Source organism: Hyperolius riggenbachi, chromosome 10, assembly GCF_040937935.1.
Source record: "Hyperolius riggenbachi isolate aHypRig1 chromosome 10, aHypRig1.pri, whole genome shotgun sequence".
NCBI lineage: Eukaryota > Metazoa > Chordata > Amphibia > Anura > Hyperoliidae > Hyperolius > Hyperolius riggenbachi.
The window spans coordinates 275,496,690-275,512,950 of NC_090655.1; the positions used below are offsets into that span (position 1 = coordinate 275,496,690).

At 44.2% G+C, this 16,261-nt stretch overlaps 2 protein-coding genes across 2 annotated transcripts in view; both read right to left on the minus strand.

The window, feature by feature from the left end:
* Positions 1–16,261, minus strand: part of LOC137537221 (uncharacterized) — a 256,733-nt gene that overhangs the window by 101,696 nt on the left and 138,776 nt on the right. Inside the window, 1 exon segment of the mRNA XM_068259321.1 lies at positions 10,285–10,351. Coding sequence (XP_068115422.1) covers positions 10,285–10,351 — 67 coding nt within the window.
* The window catches only part of LOC137535481 (oocyte zinc finger protein XlCOF22-like), a 34,402-nt gene continuing 28,917 nt past the window's right edge, over positions 10,777–16,261 (minus strand). Inside the window, exon 4 of the mRNA XM_068257319.1 lies at positions 10,777–12,171. Coding sequence (XP_068113420.1) covers positions 10,985–12,171 — 1,187 coding nt within the window. The 3' untranslated portion in view covers positions 10,777–10,984. The remainder of the gene's footprint in view (positions 12,172–16,261) is intronic.

Here is a 16,261-nt window from a genome sequence, read left to right on the forward strand (position 1 = left end):
CATTATCATAATAATTATTATTTTTAGTTGCTACAGAACAGCCTCATCTACAACTCTTGCCCCTGAGTACTTACTAAGAGGGACGCATGATTCTGGGCTTAAGGATGTGCTAGTCTTTGGCAGTACTCAGAAATGTGAGTACTTCTGAAAGCGTCCTGAACAATACTGAAGCACTATTTTACCTGGCAGGTCAAAGAAGTTAGACCAGGCATGGCATAGTAATCATGGCCACTGACTGTCCTCAGAGGAGCTCACAATCTAATCCTACAATAGCCATAGTCTAATGTCCTACCATATTATTATTATGTATTTACATAGCACTGACATCTTCTGCAGCACTTTACAGATTGCATAGTCATGTCACTGACTGTCCTCAGAGGAGATCACAACCTAATCACTACCATAGTCATAGTCTTATCATATTATTATTATATATTTACTGAGTATGACTGTGTATTTGCTGACATCTTCTGCAGCACACTACAGAGTACATAGTCATGTCACTGACTGTTCTTAGAGGAGATCACAGCCTAATCACTACCATAATCATACTATGTAGAAAACCAAAGAACATATTGGGACTGCTATCCGAGCTGCACACCCCAGCCCTTCCAGATGTGTTAATTACACAGGGGCCAGCAGGGACCCTAACCATAATAAACACATTACCTGGCTATAATATTGGGTGTGTAATGATGCTTACACCCACATGTACTACTGTAGTTCCACATCAACACTCCATTATTGGGGCAATGACTGGGAGCCTCATCTGTAAATACTGTAACACGGCCAGTGGAGCCAGTATAGAGCCTGTATTAGGCTAGGATCACAGTTTTATACAGACTCATCTTACGTTAATCCATTAATATCTCTCCATTCTATTCTAGCCGTGCTCCTCCTCCCAGCAGCTCTTCCTACCAGCGGCTCCTCCTCCCAGTAGCTGACAGACTGGTGGCCGGGACATGGAAGTCCTCTCCTCCCTCCATCACTACTGAGCTTATGGAAAGTGTCCTGGAATCAGGTGACTGGACGGGTGACAGCTCGGATGTAGAATAAAGGGAGGAGCAAATCATCTCTGGTGAGCTCTCAAGATTTTCATTGTACTTTTGACCCCAATGCACTTTCCTCATGTTTCCATTGTAGTCTTTGTAGTATAGATTTAAGAGGGAGGGGGATACCGCAGATAATAAAAACTGATTAGGTGGTTGCCCTTGGTAATCACGGCACCAGCGATCATCTGAGGAGACTGCACTTACTCATGTATCAGCTGGACCTTCACACAGCTGCAGCTGTATACACAGACCAGAGACACTCTGAGTCCATTAAAGATTTATTGTACAGTTCACAATGCACTGCTCAGCCCTAGGTACAGAAGCAGCGGGACAGAAAACACAGATAAACAGAATCAATGTACATCAGATCTAAATAGCTGTCAAGTGAATACCATTCTCCCCACCTATAAACTACAACTACATCTTATGTATAGAAAACTCTCCAGCATAACAAGTGTTACGCAGGCACATCCCACTATAGGTGGACTGTGGGTGTGTGAGAGCCGACAATCACATCCGGAGCTTTTATTGGCTTCCATGAGAATGTGATGGGCAGCATACCTACTACACAGGTCCAGGAACTTCAGGCCATAATTGGAGTTCTTCCAGATTCTGGGAAACTTATGTTTATTTTCATGTTGTGATTTGTTTACACTTCTGGTCCCTGACAGTGCCAGGCTGTCTGTAGATTTGAGCAGATACAACTCCATGGCCTTCCACAAAGCATGATGTACTAGAATGATCAGAATTATGTTTCTACAGAATAAATCTTAAGGAAGAACTCTGAATATAGTTTTCTGAGGGATGTACATGACAAGAACCCTGCAGGTTCTTACAATCCCCCCCCGAGAAAACATATGCAGAATTATTACCTATGTTTGTATTTATATTTAACCTTTAAGCTCTACGTTTGCATAGACAGTCCATATGAGTGTGTTTTCCTTGATATGTGTCACCTTTCCATGCTCACACACTCTCCCTTAATTAGATGTTTGTGCACCGGGGGGGGGGGGGGGGGGGGGGGGAGAGAGAAAGAGAGAGAGCAAGACCTCTCGGCCTCCTTTATCCTGGCTTTCTATGATGCCCTAACTTCTAGGCTGATGTCACCCATCTGCTCAGCAGCATTCGTGTCACATGCGAATCACTTGCACACTTGCATTCCCATGGAAAAGTAAAACTTGATTTTAATTGACACAGCAGAGAACCAGTGACAGGGGTCTTCTAAAAAACACATTTAAACAACCAGCTCCTCTTCATATTTACTGCCTATTTACTGTTTTGAGAAAACAACTAACCTTTATATGGTATAGCTTATCCCAGAACTATTGCCCTATAAGACTGTGTATCGGCCACTAACCTTCTAACCATGTGGATTTGTTTGAGTAGTTTTAAACACAACCTCACCTGTGTAATGATGCATATGAGTGTAATCTCCATCATGACCATCAGGGGGTGCAGAAAAGAAGTTCTAAGCCGCAGAGGCCCAGTCTGAGGATCCCTGGAACATGGAAACCTTTCCCACCAGGTCAGACTGGAACTCACCTGATTGTATTTGTGTTCCACCTCTTATAGAGCTCCTTGATCATGGTGAAATATCACCTCCAGTTTAGTGTTATGTTTGTCTAACAACTTAAAAATGTGCCGTCTTGTTTATTGTTATTGATTTATAAAGTAATAATAATACAGACAAACGGTGTACAACACCAATATATACAATGCAGAATTGGTAACAAAACACAGAATCAATACAAAATACAGACCTGGTAATTACAGTGACAATTGTTACCTAATGAATAAAATGTATAATACATTCCAAGACATAAAAGGGTGAGAGAGCCGTGCCCTTGCTTATAGCCAATAAAGTCACCAAGAATAAATGCAGATCACCCCCCTTGGATGTTAGGATCACTGAGGAAGGTGGTCAGTCTCTCAGCTAAATGATAATAATAAGCTAGCCTGCTAGGCCTTTCATAATAAATAGTTCAAAAATGGTGGCTTTTTAGGGGATTTTTGGTGATGCGTGACAATTATTAGTTAAAGGACAAGTGTAATGAGAAGAATATGGAGACTGCCATATTTATTTCCCTTTAAACAATAACAGTTGCTTGGCAGCCCCGCTGACCTATTTGGCTGCAGTAGTGTCAGAATCACCAGAAACAAGAATGCAGCTAATCTTGTCAGATGTGACAATGTCAGAAACACCTGATTTTCTGCATGCTTGTTCAGGGTCTATAGCTAAAAGTATTAGAGGCAGAGGATCAGCAGGATGCCAGGCAACTGGTATTGCTTACAAGGAAAAAAAATATGGCAGCCTCCATATCCCCCTTGTTACAGTTGTCCTTTAATTTTACTTCCTACATTCTCCAAATTGTGACATTATAAATGATCAGATTATTAGGGGTAATTGCTGCAGATGCACACACAGCACAGTCCCCAGTTTCCGGCACTAGCGGGGAATCACCTGTAGTGGGATACATGTGCTTAGAGTGTATTGAGAGGTGCGCTGGACATGATATAACTCATTCTTTTGAAATATGGTTACTTTATTTACTTTTTATATGGTCAACTATAAAAAACACATCTGTTGATAATGTTGGTATAATAAAATGTCAGATTCCACTCACACATACACCCACATATACATGTACACAACCATACCAGAGCGTACTGGTTTCCTTTAAAAAAGATATTCCACTATAAAAAAAAATCACAAAAATTTTTTAGGAAAAAGTTTGTAATGATTATGTTACAAGGGGTAACAATCAAGGGTTAAAATTAATTAAAAAAAAAAAAAAAAGGGAGGGCTAACATACTGGGACAGAATTATTCACATTGGTTGGAATCCAGTATTTCCTGTATCAAAGTCCAGGTTCCTGATGCCAGTCCTTAGCCTAATGGTAACAATGTTAAGTCTTCACCTCAATACTCATGCACCTCTACATGCAGGTTATCCTTAAATGTACTATAGCGGGAGTTAAACGCACTAAAATGAGTGCCTCACCTCATATGGCGTTTCTTCTGAGATAGTTCCAGTATTCCAGCTAGATCAGGTAATCTCGAGTAGGACCCTTCAGGGGATTGGTCTGGGTGAGCCTGCTCTTGAGTTAGCAGCTGCAAGCCGTCTCCCACCGCCGACTCTCGCTACGGCGTCAACTTCCGGTTCTCCGCTCCCAAGCGATGACGTCACTTCCTCCAGTGCCTCTCACTGTGCTGCTTCAGTCACTTCCCTGCATTCCACCAGAGCTGATACTTCACCGTACACTCTCCTGTCTGGACAATTTGGCGAGAAAGTCACCACCCCTCATGTCCCTACGTACCACCTCCACTCCAAAATAAACAACATCCCTCACTCTACAATTATGGTAGCTTGCAAAATGCTTGGAAAGTGGGTGCCCTCGCCACCCCTTCCCAATATTGTTTAAATGCTCCCCAATCCTCCTCGATAGGGATCTCTTAGTACGCCCCACGTATATTTTACCACAAGGACAGGTCAAGCAGTAAATAACACCCCTAGTATCACATGTAATAAGCTCCCTGATCTTAAATGTCTCTCTACCCCCCCCCCCCCCTGACTTCAGTAATTTTCCTATAGCCCTTTGTTTTCTTTATATATGTACAATTGCAATTTTTAAAAAATGCAGAGATATCAGTGGAAGTATCCCTTTAATGACCAAGGAGGGGGAGGAGCTGTGGTTTGGATGTCAGCTGATAAATATGGCAACCAGTTCAGTGACTCCAGAGATTCTGATGAAGACGGTCGCTACCGTCGAAACATGTCAATCTAAATCAAGACTGCTGTAGAAGTGGAGGGGCGCCCCATCTTATCTACCAGTCCGTGCACTTTCCCATAGTTTTATCCGCCTGAGGAGAGTGTACGGCGAAGTATCAGCTCTGGTGGAACGCAGGGAAGTGACTGAAGCAGCACAGTGAGAGGCACTGGAGGAAGTGACGTCATCGCTTGGGAGCGGAGAACCGGAAGTTGACGCCGTAGCGAGAGTCGGCGGTGGGAGACGGCTTGCCGCTGCTAACTCAAGCGTAGGCTCATCCAGTCCAATCCCCTGAAGGGTCCTACTCGAGATTACCTGATCTAGCTGGAATACTGGAACTATCTCAGAAGAAACGCCATATGAGGTGAGGCACTCATTTTAGTGCGTTTAACTCCCGCTATAGTACATTTAAGGATAACCTGCATGTAGAGGTGCATGAGTATTGAGGTGAAGACTTAACATTGTTACCATTAGGCTAAGGACTGGCATCAGGAATCTGGACTTTGATACAGGAAATACTGGATTCCAACCAATGTGAATAATTCTGTCCCAGTATCTTAGCCCTCCCTTTTTTTTTTTTTTTTTTTTTTTTTTTTTGAATTTTAACCCTTAATTGTTACCCCTTGTAACATAATCATTACAAACTTTTTCCTAAAAATTTTTTGTGATTTTTATAGTGGAATATCTTTTTTAAAGGAAACCAGTACGCTCTGGTATGGTTGTGTACATGTATATGTGGGTGTATGTGTGAGTGGAATCTGACATTTTATTATACCAACATTATCAACAGATGTGTTTTTTATAGTTGACCATATAAAAAGTAAATAAAGTAACCATATTTCAAAAGAATGAGTTATATCATGTCCAGCGCACCTCTCAATACACTCTAAACCTTCCTTTTTGCAAGGTGGGCAACAGGGGTTTACCCTACCCGAGTAGGTTGCAGCAGGAGGTAGTAATAAATCACACAAATAAAAGATTTATACTATAAATTTGTGTAAATTATATACAATAGACAGCGCCCTCTAACAAGTGTAATTTGAATACATGTGCTTATCCGTTGCTTGACCAACCGGCCTAAAAAGCACAACCCCCTCCCCCAATATTCACTGAGCCTCCAGCTATGTCTTGCAGCCTTCCTCTTGCTCCTAGCGGGCTCCTAGTGGCTTTCCAGCTTCCCCTGTGCATGGAAGCCAGCGTGTCACCTGACCTGCATCAGGTCACGTGACATGCAGACTTGTGTGCACGGATGCTGGAAGCAGCTAGGAGCAAGAGGAAGACTGCAAGACGTCACTGGAGGCTAAGCCAGAACGATTTGAGGAAAAGATTGAATTGCACAATTTTTGTCAGAAATTGCGATTTTGATTCGATTCAGGATTTTCTTCGAATCAAGCTTTGCTTTGGCCAGTTATCAAGTCTAGCCTGTCCTGCAACCACAATTATGGCTTAGGATTAGCACCTTTGCACAAATTCACAGTGCCCCACTGCAGCACACAACAGCTATGCAGAATAGATTGCCATAAATTAACAGTGCCCCACTGCAGACAGCTTTGCAGAACAGCTCGCCACAGTCAGTAACCACAGCACAGCCATCAGCATTATCACGCTGACACACTGTGCAAAAGGAGATGGAGGCAATACAAACTTTGATTGACAGTCATGCGGGCGGAGTCAGTCGACCGCCCAGCCAATGACGTGGAGGTGCTGGGAGGAGCGAGCCGCACAAGAGTGTGAGAAGGTGGGCGGAGTCTGCCACCCGCCCAGCCAATGACGTGGAGGCGCTGGGAGGAGTAAGCCGCCACAAGAGGAAGAGCCCACTCAGCTAATAGGCTAGACTTAGGGAGTTAAGGGAGAGAGTGTTCCGTCCCATGCCGCAAGTTAGACCCACTGAACCGCCACTGTACGGAGAGACAAGCTGTGCACAGCGGGAGAGGGGACTGCTACACTGCCTGCAAAGGGGGATGAATTGGCCACTCTGACGATTTCTGTGATCGCAATTTTGATACCCCAACGGTTTATCGTTCAGGCCTACTGGAGGCTCAGTAAGTATTTAAGAGCCTGCAAACACCCTAAAAACAAAGTCCCCATTATCCCTCAGGCATGCCGGTTAGTTATGGCTTCCAGTTGCCTCAACTAACGTTAAGAAAGAGAGAGTGCTACTGACAAGCTATGGAGATTGCACAACTGACAAGATACAGACGATGCGCAACTGACAAGCTACGGAAAGTGCGCAACTGACAAGCTACAGAGGATGCGCAACTGACAATCTACGGATGATGCGCAACTGACAATCTACGGATGATGCGCAACTCACAAGCTACGGATGATGCGCAACTCACAAGCTACGGATGATGCGCAACTCACAAGCTACGGATGATGCGCAACTCACAAGCTACGGAGGATGCGCAACTGACAAGCTACAGAGGATGCGCAACTGACAAGCTACGGAGGAAGCGCAACTGACAAGCTACGGAGGAAGCGCAACTGACAAGCTACGGAGGAAGCGCAACTGACAAGCTACGGAGGAAGCGCAACTGACAAGCTACGGAGGATGCGCAACTGACAAGCTACGGAGGATGCGCAACTGACAAGCTACGGAGGATGCGCAACTGACAAGCTACAGAGGATGCGCAACTGACAAGCTACAGAGGATGCGCAACTGACAAGCTACAGAGGATGCGCAACTGACAAGCTACAGAGGATGCGCAACTGACAAGCTACAGAGGATGCGCAACTGACAAGCTACAGAGGATGCGCAACTGACAAGCTACAGAGGATGCGCAACTGACAAGCTATGGAAAGGAGGAATGCTCATGTTGAGCCCCGTAAGCAAAACAAGCACACAGCGCTCTGCTTATGCCGGGGACACTCAAGGGGCGCAGGGACACAGAGGAGCTGTCTGCCTTACATTCTGTTCTGGTGGGCGGCAGCATGGTGGTAAGCCTTTATCTAATGGGCATTACCGTAATCAGCTGCACACAATACAGGACACAGTGCACATAGCGGGGGACCCGCAGCCATTACTGCTCAGCCTAAATACATATATTGCAGTGGCTGGTAGACTCAGGGACGGCACAATCACATCAGTATCTGGTACAGCACATTATGCACGGGGGAGGGGGACACACAGAGGTCTGCCATTGCCATCAATATATGTCATGGCTAACAACACAAGATGGGCCAACATCACTCCGCACATGGGGGGTACACAGAGGTCTGCCATGCATACTGCTCCGCTCTGGATGGGGAGAGGGGATCTTTCCTCGCACAGCCACAACTATACATGCATTTCTGTGCATTGTCTGCTGAGCTGAAGCAAGTGAGTGTGCAGAATGTGACACACATACCATTACATGTATAGATCTGCTCACAGTATACAGTAAGGCTCTGGTCACAGTGTGTCTTTGTAGCATAACAGCCGAGGTTTGCCACACTGCAATGCACCACCTATGTGATGTTCATAATGCAGCAGGTGCATTGCAGTGTAATGGTGTCCACATAGCTGCCCCTGAATTTTATAGTCTCTGCTACCACTGAGGTGTAAAGCAGAAGAGACCCGAGCCTCAATGTACTGCAGTGACACCCAGATGCCCTGTGGCCAGTGCAATAGTCCACTCCTGGGCTGACAATGCTTTAGCTGTAACTGGCAAAGCACAACAGTGCCTCTACTTTATGAGAAAGCTAAGGAGCGCTAAACTTCCACAGAAGCTGCTGGTTAATTACTACAGATGCCCTATAGAAAGCGGTCTGACCAACTGCATGCCGGCCTGGTACAACAGCTGCACCAAGGCTGCCAGAGAAGCCCTGCAGCGAGCTGCAAAATCAGCAGAAGTCATTATCGGCACTGAACTACCATCACTGGAACTCTTGTGCAGTAAAACCCCCATTATCCGGCACCACCGGGGATTGGCAAATGCCAGATAAGTGTAGTTTCTGGTTGCTTGAGAGTCAATGTCAAAAATAGGCTTAGCTAAAAAAAAAAAAAAAAAACAGTACTATACCCCACGCTATATACCAAACTCAATATTACAGTAATGTTGAAATACAGTAATTTAAGACAAATGACAGACTTACCTTAATGTAACAGAGGTTTATTACTGCATAAGAACTGTAAAACAAGATTTATGCATCCTGCAAGGTCAGAATTTTTCCTTCTGGATGCTGAGACTTCTGGATAACTGTATAAGACTCGCTGTATGAGAAGGGCCAAAATCATTATCAAGGACAACGCTCACCCCAGAAACGCCTTGTATGAGCTCCTTCCATCAGGTAGACGTTTGGATCAATCTGCATACACACAAACAGACTGAAAACCAGCTTTTTCCCATCTGCCATAAACTTGTTAAACTCTGAATCCTCCCTGAAATAATTAGCACTGTGTACAAATTGTTTAAATATTTGAAATATCTGGCATTCTATACAATAAAACACCTGTGTCGCTGCGTCCAGCTGTCCCTGGGTCCATGTTTCTGCATCTGCACATATGCGCAGTACGGACAGCCGTTGGGACAGGAGGACGGGACCAGGGAGCCGGGCAGGTGCGTGTTGCGGGTGGGTGCACGCGCATGCGCACTGACTGGCGACGGCGGTAAGAAAGACCTAGAGCCCGTTTTTAAATGGGCTAAGGTCTACTAGTAGTTGTATAATTCCTCCATTTCTACCTTTGTTACTATCACTATGGGGTTTATTCTTTAAGCTTAAGCATGCTCCATTAACTTAATGGGTGCTTCTGTTTAATTGGCCCAATAGGCTTCCTGTCACATGGCAAATAGCCTATTGGGCCAATCAAAGTGCTGGGATCTCATCCTGTGAAGCCAGGGGCTCAGGGCGGGTTCAGTGGTGCCTGTAGGGTTCCCGTTAAGCTAATGGAGCACGCGTAAGTTAGCACTACCGCAGTAGAGAGTGCGCTGGAGATTTTTACCTCACTCTCCTGTCATTAAGCTGCACTGCTTTAGCATTGGCAAAAGATAATCAGACATTGGCAGACAATACCAAGAACAATAGTCAAGTAGTGTAGGTGGAAAACATTTACAGCATGAGGGTAATAATACACCTGGGCAGGAGATATTGCACTACAGAGGTGCTAGGAGGGTGCTGCACCCCTGCGGTGTTGGGAGGACCGGAGCGGGCGCAGGGGAGTCTCTGCTGTCTAAGGGGTAGGATTACCGCAGGAGGGCGGGCTCAGCAGGGGAGGGATAGAGTTCAGCAGGAGGGCGGGCTCAGCAGGGGAGGGATAGAGTTCAGCAGGAAGGCGGGCTCAGCAGGGGAGGGATAGTGTTCAGTAGGAGTAACGTCTGAAGGTGCTGCTATGCATGTTTGTTCTAGAGGAGATGTTCCTATAACGGCGGCCCGATGGGAGGAGCTTGGTGGCGCTAGACCTCATCCTCGCCGTGTGGAGATTGCGAGGGTGCAGGGATGATCCAATGATCTTTTCCACAGCGCTAATCACTCTTTGGAGTTTGTACCTGTCGCTGGTAGAGATGGCCCAAACTGTTCGCCGGTGGACAGTTCCTGGTGAACTTGGGCTGTTGACTGTAAAACAGAGACACAGAAAGAGGGAAATATTCTGTCCTCAGTTCAGTCTGGATGAATGGGAGCTTCTAATATCCCCACATCTGCAGCTCACAGCAGGTAAATAACAATGTTATATAGAACTTTCCTGGAGTCTCACATTCTTATTTTCACTTTAAGGGGTTGTATCCTGACTCTGAATTATGCACAACAGCAAAACCAGAGTGATGTAAAATCTGGTTTATTCAGATCCCAGGAAAAAAAAATTATGATAATTTCAGCACGCTTGTGTTATCAGGAGTGTTTGTTCAACCAGATAAAAGTGTTTTGGCTTTTATTTTACTTTTCTGGAGAGCTATGGCTGCATATGACTGCAGATCCTGCCTCATTTGTATAGATAAAGCACCTGGTTCATAAGCCTTACATTAGAAAATAAAAAAGTGAACACAAAGCAAGTTCTAACTAGGCTCGGTACTATATGTACCCATATTTATCTCATCATGTCACTTCAGTTCAGGGACTTTAACACTTTATAAACCAATGCACTGAGTAGCATGAAAACATCCTCAGCTTTCTGTATATGGTAAAAAACAAAACAAAAAAAAAACAAAACAATGTGCATCAGAACATTTGTGGCCAATACATTTTCCACACTCAACACAAGTGTCTGATAAGCTGTGACTTATGCCAAAAACAGTTCCCACACTCAGCACATGAATAGGGCTTCTCACCAGTGTGAGATCTCTCATGTTTGACAAGATTTGATTTATCAGCAAAACATTTCCCACACTCAGCACATGAATAGGGCTTCTCACCAGTGTGAGATCTCTCATGTTTGACAAGATTTGATTTATCAGCAAAACATTTCCCACACTCAGCACATGAATAGGGCTTCTCACCAGTGTGAGATCTTTCATGTGTGAAAAGATTTGATTTCTGTGCAAAACATTTCCCACACTCAGCACATGAATAGGGCTTCTCACCAGTGTGAGATCTCTCATGCTTGACAAGGTCTGATTTCCGTGCAAAACATTTCCCACACTCAGCACATGAATAGGACTTCTCACCAGTGTGAGATCTCTCATGTGTGACAAGATTTGATTTACCAGAAAACCATTTCCCACACTCAGCACATGAATAGGGCTTCTCACCAGTGTGAGTTCTCTCATGTCTGACAAGACTTGATTGATAAGCAAAACATTTCCCACACTCAGCACACGAATAGGGCTTCTCACCAGTGTGAGATTTCTCATGTGTGAAAAGATTTGATTTCTGAGTAAAACATTTCCCACACTCAGCCCATGAATAGGGCTTCTCACCAGTGTGAGATCTTTCATGTGTGAAAAGATTTGATTTCTGAGTAAAACATTTCCCACACTCAGCACATGAATAGGGCTTCTCACCAGTGTGAGATCTCTCATGAGAGACAAGACTTAATTTATGCCCAAAACATTTCCCACACTCAGCACATGAATAAGGCTTCTCACCAGTATGAAATCTCTCATGTGTGACAAGATATGATTTATCAGTAAAACATTTCCCACACTCAGCACATGAATAGGGCTTCTTACCAGTGTGAAATCTCTCATGTCTGACAAGATTTGATTTAAGAACAAAACATTTCCCACATGTAGAACAGGAATAAGACCCTCCAGCAGGGGGAGAGCTGTGCTGGGTAGGAGGCCCCTCAGGGTTAGACAGGTGAGGTGAGTCTGGGGGAATATTTGGGGTAACCAGGATATCTGCAGGAGACTCTTGTCCAGTGACATCATCATCCGTTGTACAGTCTGTGGATACAGAGTGACGAGTCTCTGAGAGGTTCCTGATGCCGGGACTCCGCCCTGCAAATAGAGAAACATCATCACTTCCTGTTAGAGAATTCTGAGGGGAGGAACAATTATCATTAGGGATGAATGGAAAGAGGATGGTTGGCACTGCTGTAAACGTCCTTTATTTGGCAATGTGCAGACAAGTAGGCTGTGTGTTACATCATCACCTCACAGTCCATAAGAAGAGACTAAACATGTACCGGTGCGGGGGTGGATAATGGTGGGTGCTGGTTGCTGGGAGCCTGACGGCAGTTTCACACACAAGCGCTTCTTCAGAGGCTATGACAAGGGGGCGGGGCTATAGCTGCTCTAGTTGGAGAAAGTGCTTTACTGTAATAGTAACCTGCAATCCAAGATTACAGTGTGGGGAGGTCAGGGAGAGCGAGGCCAAACAACACGGCCGCTATTCCTAATGGAATTACAAGTCCTGCTGCAGCAGCTAATTATACAAGTCACTAACATAATATTCCATGATGAATATAGGTCAGGCCATGCAGAGCAGAGAATCTGGCTGACCTCGTCCACATATACAACAAGGACTGCCTGATTAGGGGAAGCTGGGGTTAGGGAGGTTTAAAAGTTAACCTATTATTTCCTCTGTGCACGCTACACGCGCTAGTGGCAGCGTAGCGTGCGTTACTTAGCAACGGCCACTGCCTTGACTTGCCACATGGTAGTGATGTATTGCTCCTGTGATACATCACTAAAGCGGCCGCTGCGTAGCGTGCACAGAGGAAATACTAAGTCATGTGACGTGGCGTGCACAGAGGAAATAAGTAGCGCTGCTCTATTAGCACTCGTAACAGTAGTTTAGTTGCGCTGTTTGGCAGCACTATAGTTAGTGAATCAACCCCATTGTGTTTTATAGCATGTAAATAGTAACTGTAGAATTGAAGTGAGAGAGGAGAGAGTCAGGAATAGATACGGCACCTATTCTGCTGAACTTCTGAGACACAATCTCCTCCCCAGTTCTCCTTGAATGTCGCTGTTGCCCATCCTCTAATGGCCAATGTCTCTGGTTTTTTTACATTAAAATAAAGGTTACTTTTTAAATAACTTTTAAACCTTCCTAACCCCAGCTTCCCCTAATAGCTAACAGCGCTATAGCTAGTGAATCAACCCCAATGGCCACAACTCATTAAGATCATTCTGCTGATAATAAGGCAAGTGGAAACATCACCACACATCAATCTGTATTTTAAGTGTTAATTCAATAAAGAAGCTTGTCTTATTAACATGTAGTGATAAGCGTTCACAGTGAGAGTGCTGTCTTATCACTCCAGTCCTTAAGTTTTCACCTTTGAAGTTATTCTCACATGCAGTAGGTATGGAGGGGAGGAGCACACACAGGCAGGATGTAGCCCCACCCACTGCTTCCAGGACGATTACAGCAAGGCTGGGTAGGACAGCAAGGGAAGGAGAGAGAGAGGCTGTGCAGCTAGGTCTGTGTGTGTGTGTGTGTGTGTGTGTGTGTGTGTGTGTGTGTGTGTGTGTGTGTGTGTGTGTGTGTGTGTGTGTGTGTGTGTGTGTGTGTGTGTGTGTGTGTGTGTGTGTGTGTGTGTGTGTGTGTGTGTGTGTGTGTGTTTGAAAGTGTGTGTGGAGAACCTGTTAAACCTCTGTATGGTCTTGGCCACCATGCTGCAGCTCAGTGTTAGAGTGTTGGCAATCTTCTTATAGCCTAGGCCATCTTTATCTGGAGCAACAATTCTTTTTTCAGCTCCTCAGAGAGTTCTCTGCCATGAGGAGCAATGCTGAGCTTCCAGTGACCAGTATGAGGGAGTGTGAGAGCGATAACACCAAATGTACCACACCTGCTCCCCATTCACACCTGAGACCTTGTAACACTAACCAGTCACATGACCTCAGAGAGGGAAAGGGCCTGAACCAATTCCCTTCCTCTTCTAAGCTCTCTCCTCGGACATCATTTTTCATTTTCTGTTTAACCACTTCACAACTGAGGGGTTTTACCCCTTCAGCATCCAAGCAATTTTCACCTTTCAGCGCTCCTTCCATTCATTCGTCTATAACTTTATCATTACTTATCACAATGAAATGAACTATATCTTGTTTTTTTCGCCACCAATTAGGCTTTCTTTAGGTGCGACATTATGCCAATAATTATTTTATTCTAAATGTGTTTTAATGGGAAAATAGGAAAACATTTGGAAAAAATCATTTTTCAGTTTTCGGCCATTATAGTTTGTTTTTAAACAATGCATGCTACTGTGATTAAAATCCATGTAACTTATTTGCCCTTTTGTCCCGGTTATTACACCATTTAAATTATGTCCCTATCACAATGTTTGGTGCCAATATTCTATTTGCAAATAAAGGTGCATTTTTTTCAGTTTTGCGTCCATCCCTAATTACAAGCCCATAATTTATAAAGTAACAGTGTTATACCCTCTTGATATAAATATTTAAAGAGTTCAGTCCCTGAGGTAACTATTTATGGTTTGTTTTTTTTATTGTAATTTTTTTTTTATTACAAAAAAAAAAAAATGGTAATTGGGGAGTGTGGGAGTTAATTTATAATGTAAAAGAATGTATTTGTATATGAAAAATGTTTTTGGTTGTAGTTTTACTTTTTGGCCACAAGATGGCCACAGTACATTTTTGTGAATGCGTCCTGTAAGCGGCGGAAGTACGCTTACAGGATGTTCAGGGAGGCTGGGAAACTCATACCCGTTCATTGATCTCCGAGCGAGCGGCCGGCGGCGTGCACGATCGCGGGAGCGTGCGCACATGCGAGCGGGAGTGCGGACAGTGGGGGCAGCGGAGGGGGTGCGTATATCTATGCTCTGGGGGGGGGGGAACTCAAGTCCCATGGAGCGTAGATATACTGTACCCAGGCGGCGAAGTGGTTAAAATGACTTCTCAACACTCTGCAAATAAGAACTGTAAAATAATTTTGAGTTTTTTTGTTGCTTGCTGGTGGCTTAAAAGGCCATTTATTGATAAGATATGACAATATCATCAAGGAGAAAACTTAGGGGAAAAAAGTGAATTGGATTGGGCCCTGAAATGTATAATTGAGTAGAATTTTGACATTTGTCACTTAGGGGTGTCCTCACTTTTGTTGCCAGTGGTTTAGACATTAATGGCTGTGTGTTGAGTTATGTTGGTGGGACAGCAAATTTACACCATTATACAAGCTGTACACTGACTGCTTTACATTGTATCAAAGGGGCAGATTCATGAAATTGTGGGAATATTACCACACATACTGAGAGGAAGATGATCTATACTGTGCCCAGCAGGGACATACAGGGGTTGGACAAAATAATGGAAACACCTAACATTTTGGCATCATAATCTTTGAACATGTTTTAAGCAATCAAAACTTGACATTTGTTAATTTTTTTTTTGTTTATCATTTCTGTTATTTGATATGTTTAATTAAAATAATTGTTTTTTACAGATATTTAAACAAAAGTTGGTTATAATTTGTTGGTGCTCGCATGGCAGGCGCTACTGTAACAGAAACTGCCCGAATGCTCGGCATTTCAAGAGGTACTGTCTCTACAGTAATGACTGCCTTTGAAAGAGGAGGAAAAACATGTTCAGCAAAGCACAGTTGTGGCCAAAAGTCGAAGTTGTCTGAGAGAGACCGTCGGACTCCAAATCGAATTGTTAGAAAAGCTTGTAAGACCACGGCTCCTAAAATCACTGCAGAGCTGAATGAACACCTACAGAACCCAGTTTCCACAAAAAGCTGGACAAATCTGGATTTCATGGAAGAACTGCAATTAGAAAACCTCTGCTCTCAAAGACAAATGTTTCAAAGCGTTTAGAGTGGTGTAGAAACCACCAGAATTGGTCCCTTGAGCAGTGGAAAAATGTGATTTTCTCTGATGAATCATTGTTTACCTTATTTCTGACCTCCGGCCGAGTGTACATTTGGAGACAGCTGAAAGAAGCATTTCATCCAGACTGCCTTCTCCCAACTGTAAAATATGGCGGGGGTTCTGTGATGATCTGGGTTGCTATTTCTTGGAAATCCACCAGGCCAATGATTTCCCTTCATGGAAGAATTAACAGTCGAGACTATTTAGGAATTTTGGGCGACCAAGGTCATCCTATGGTTCAAGAACTGTTTCCG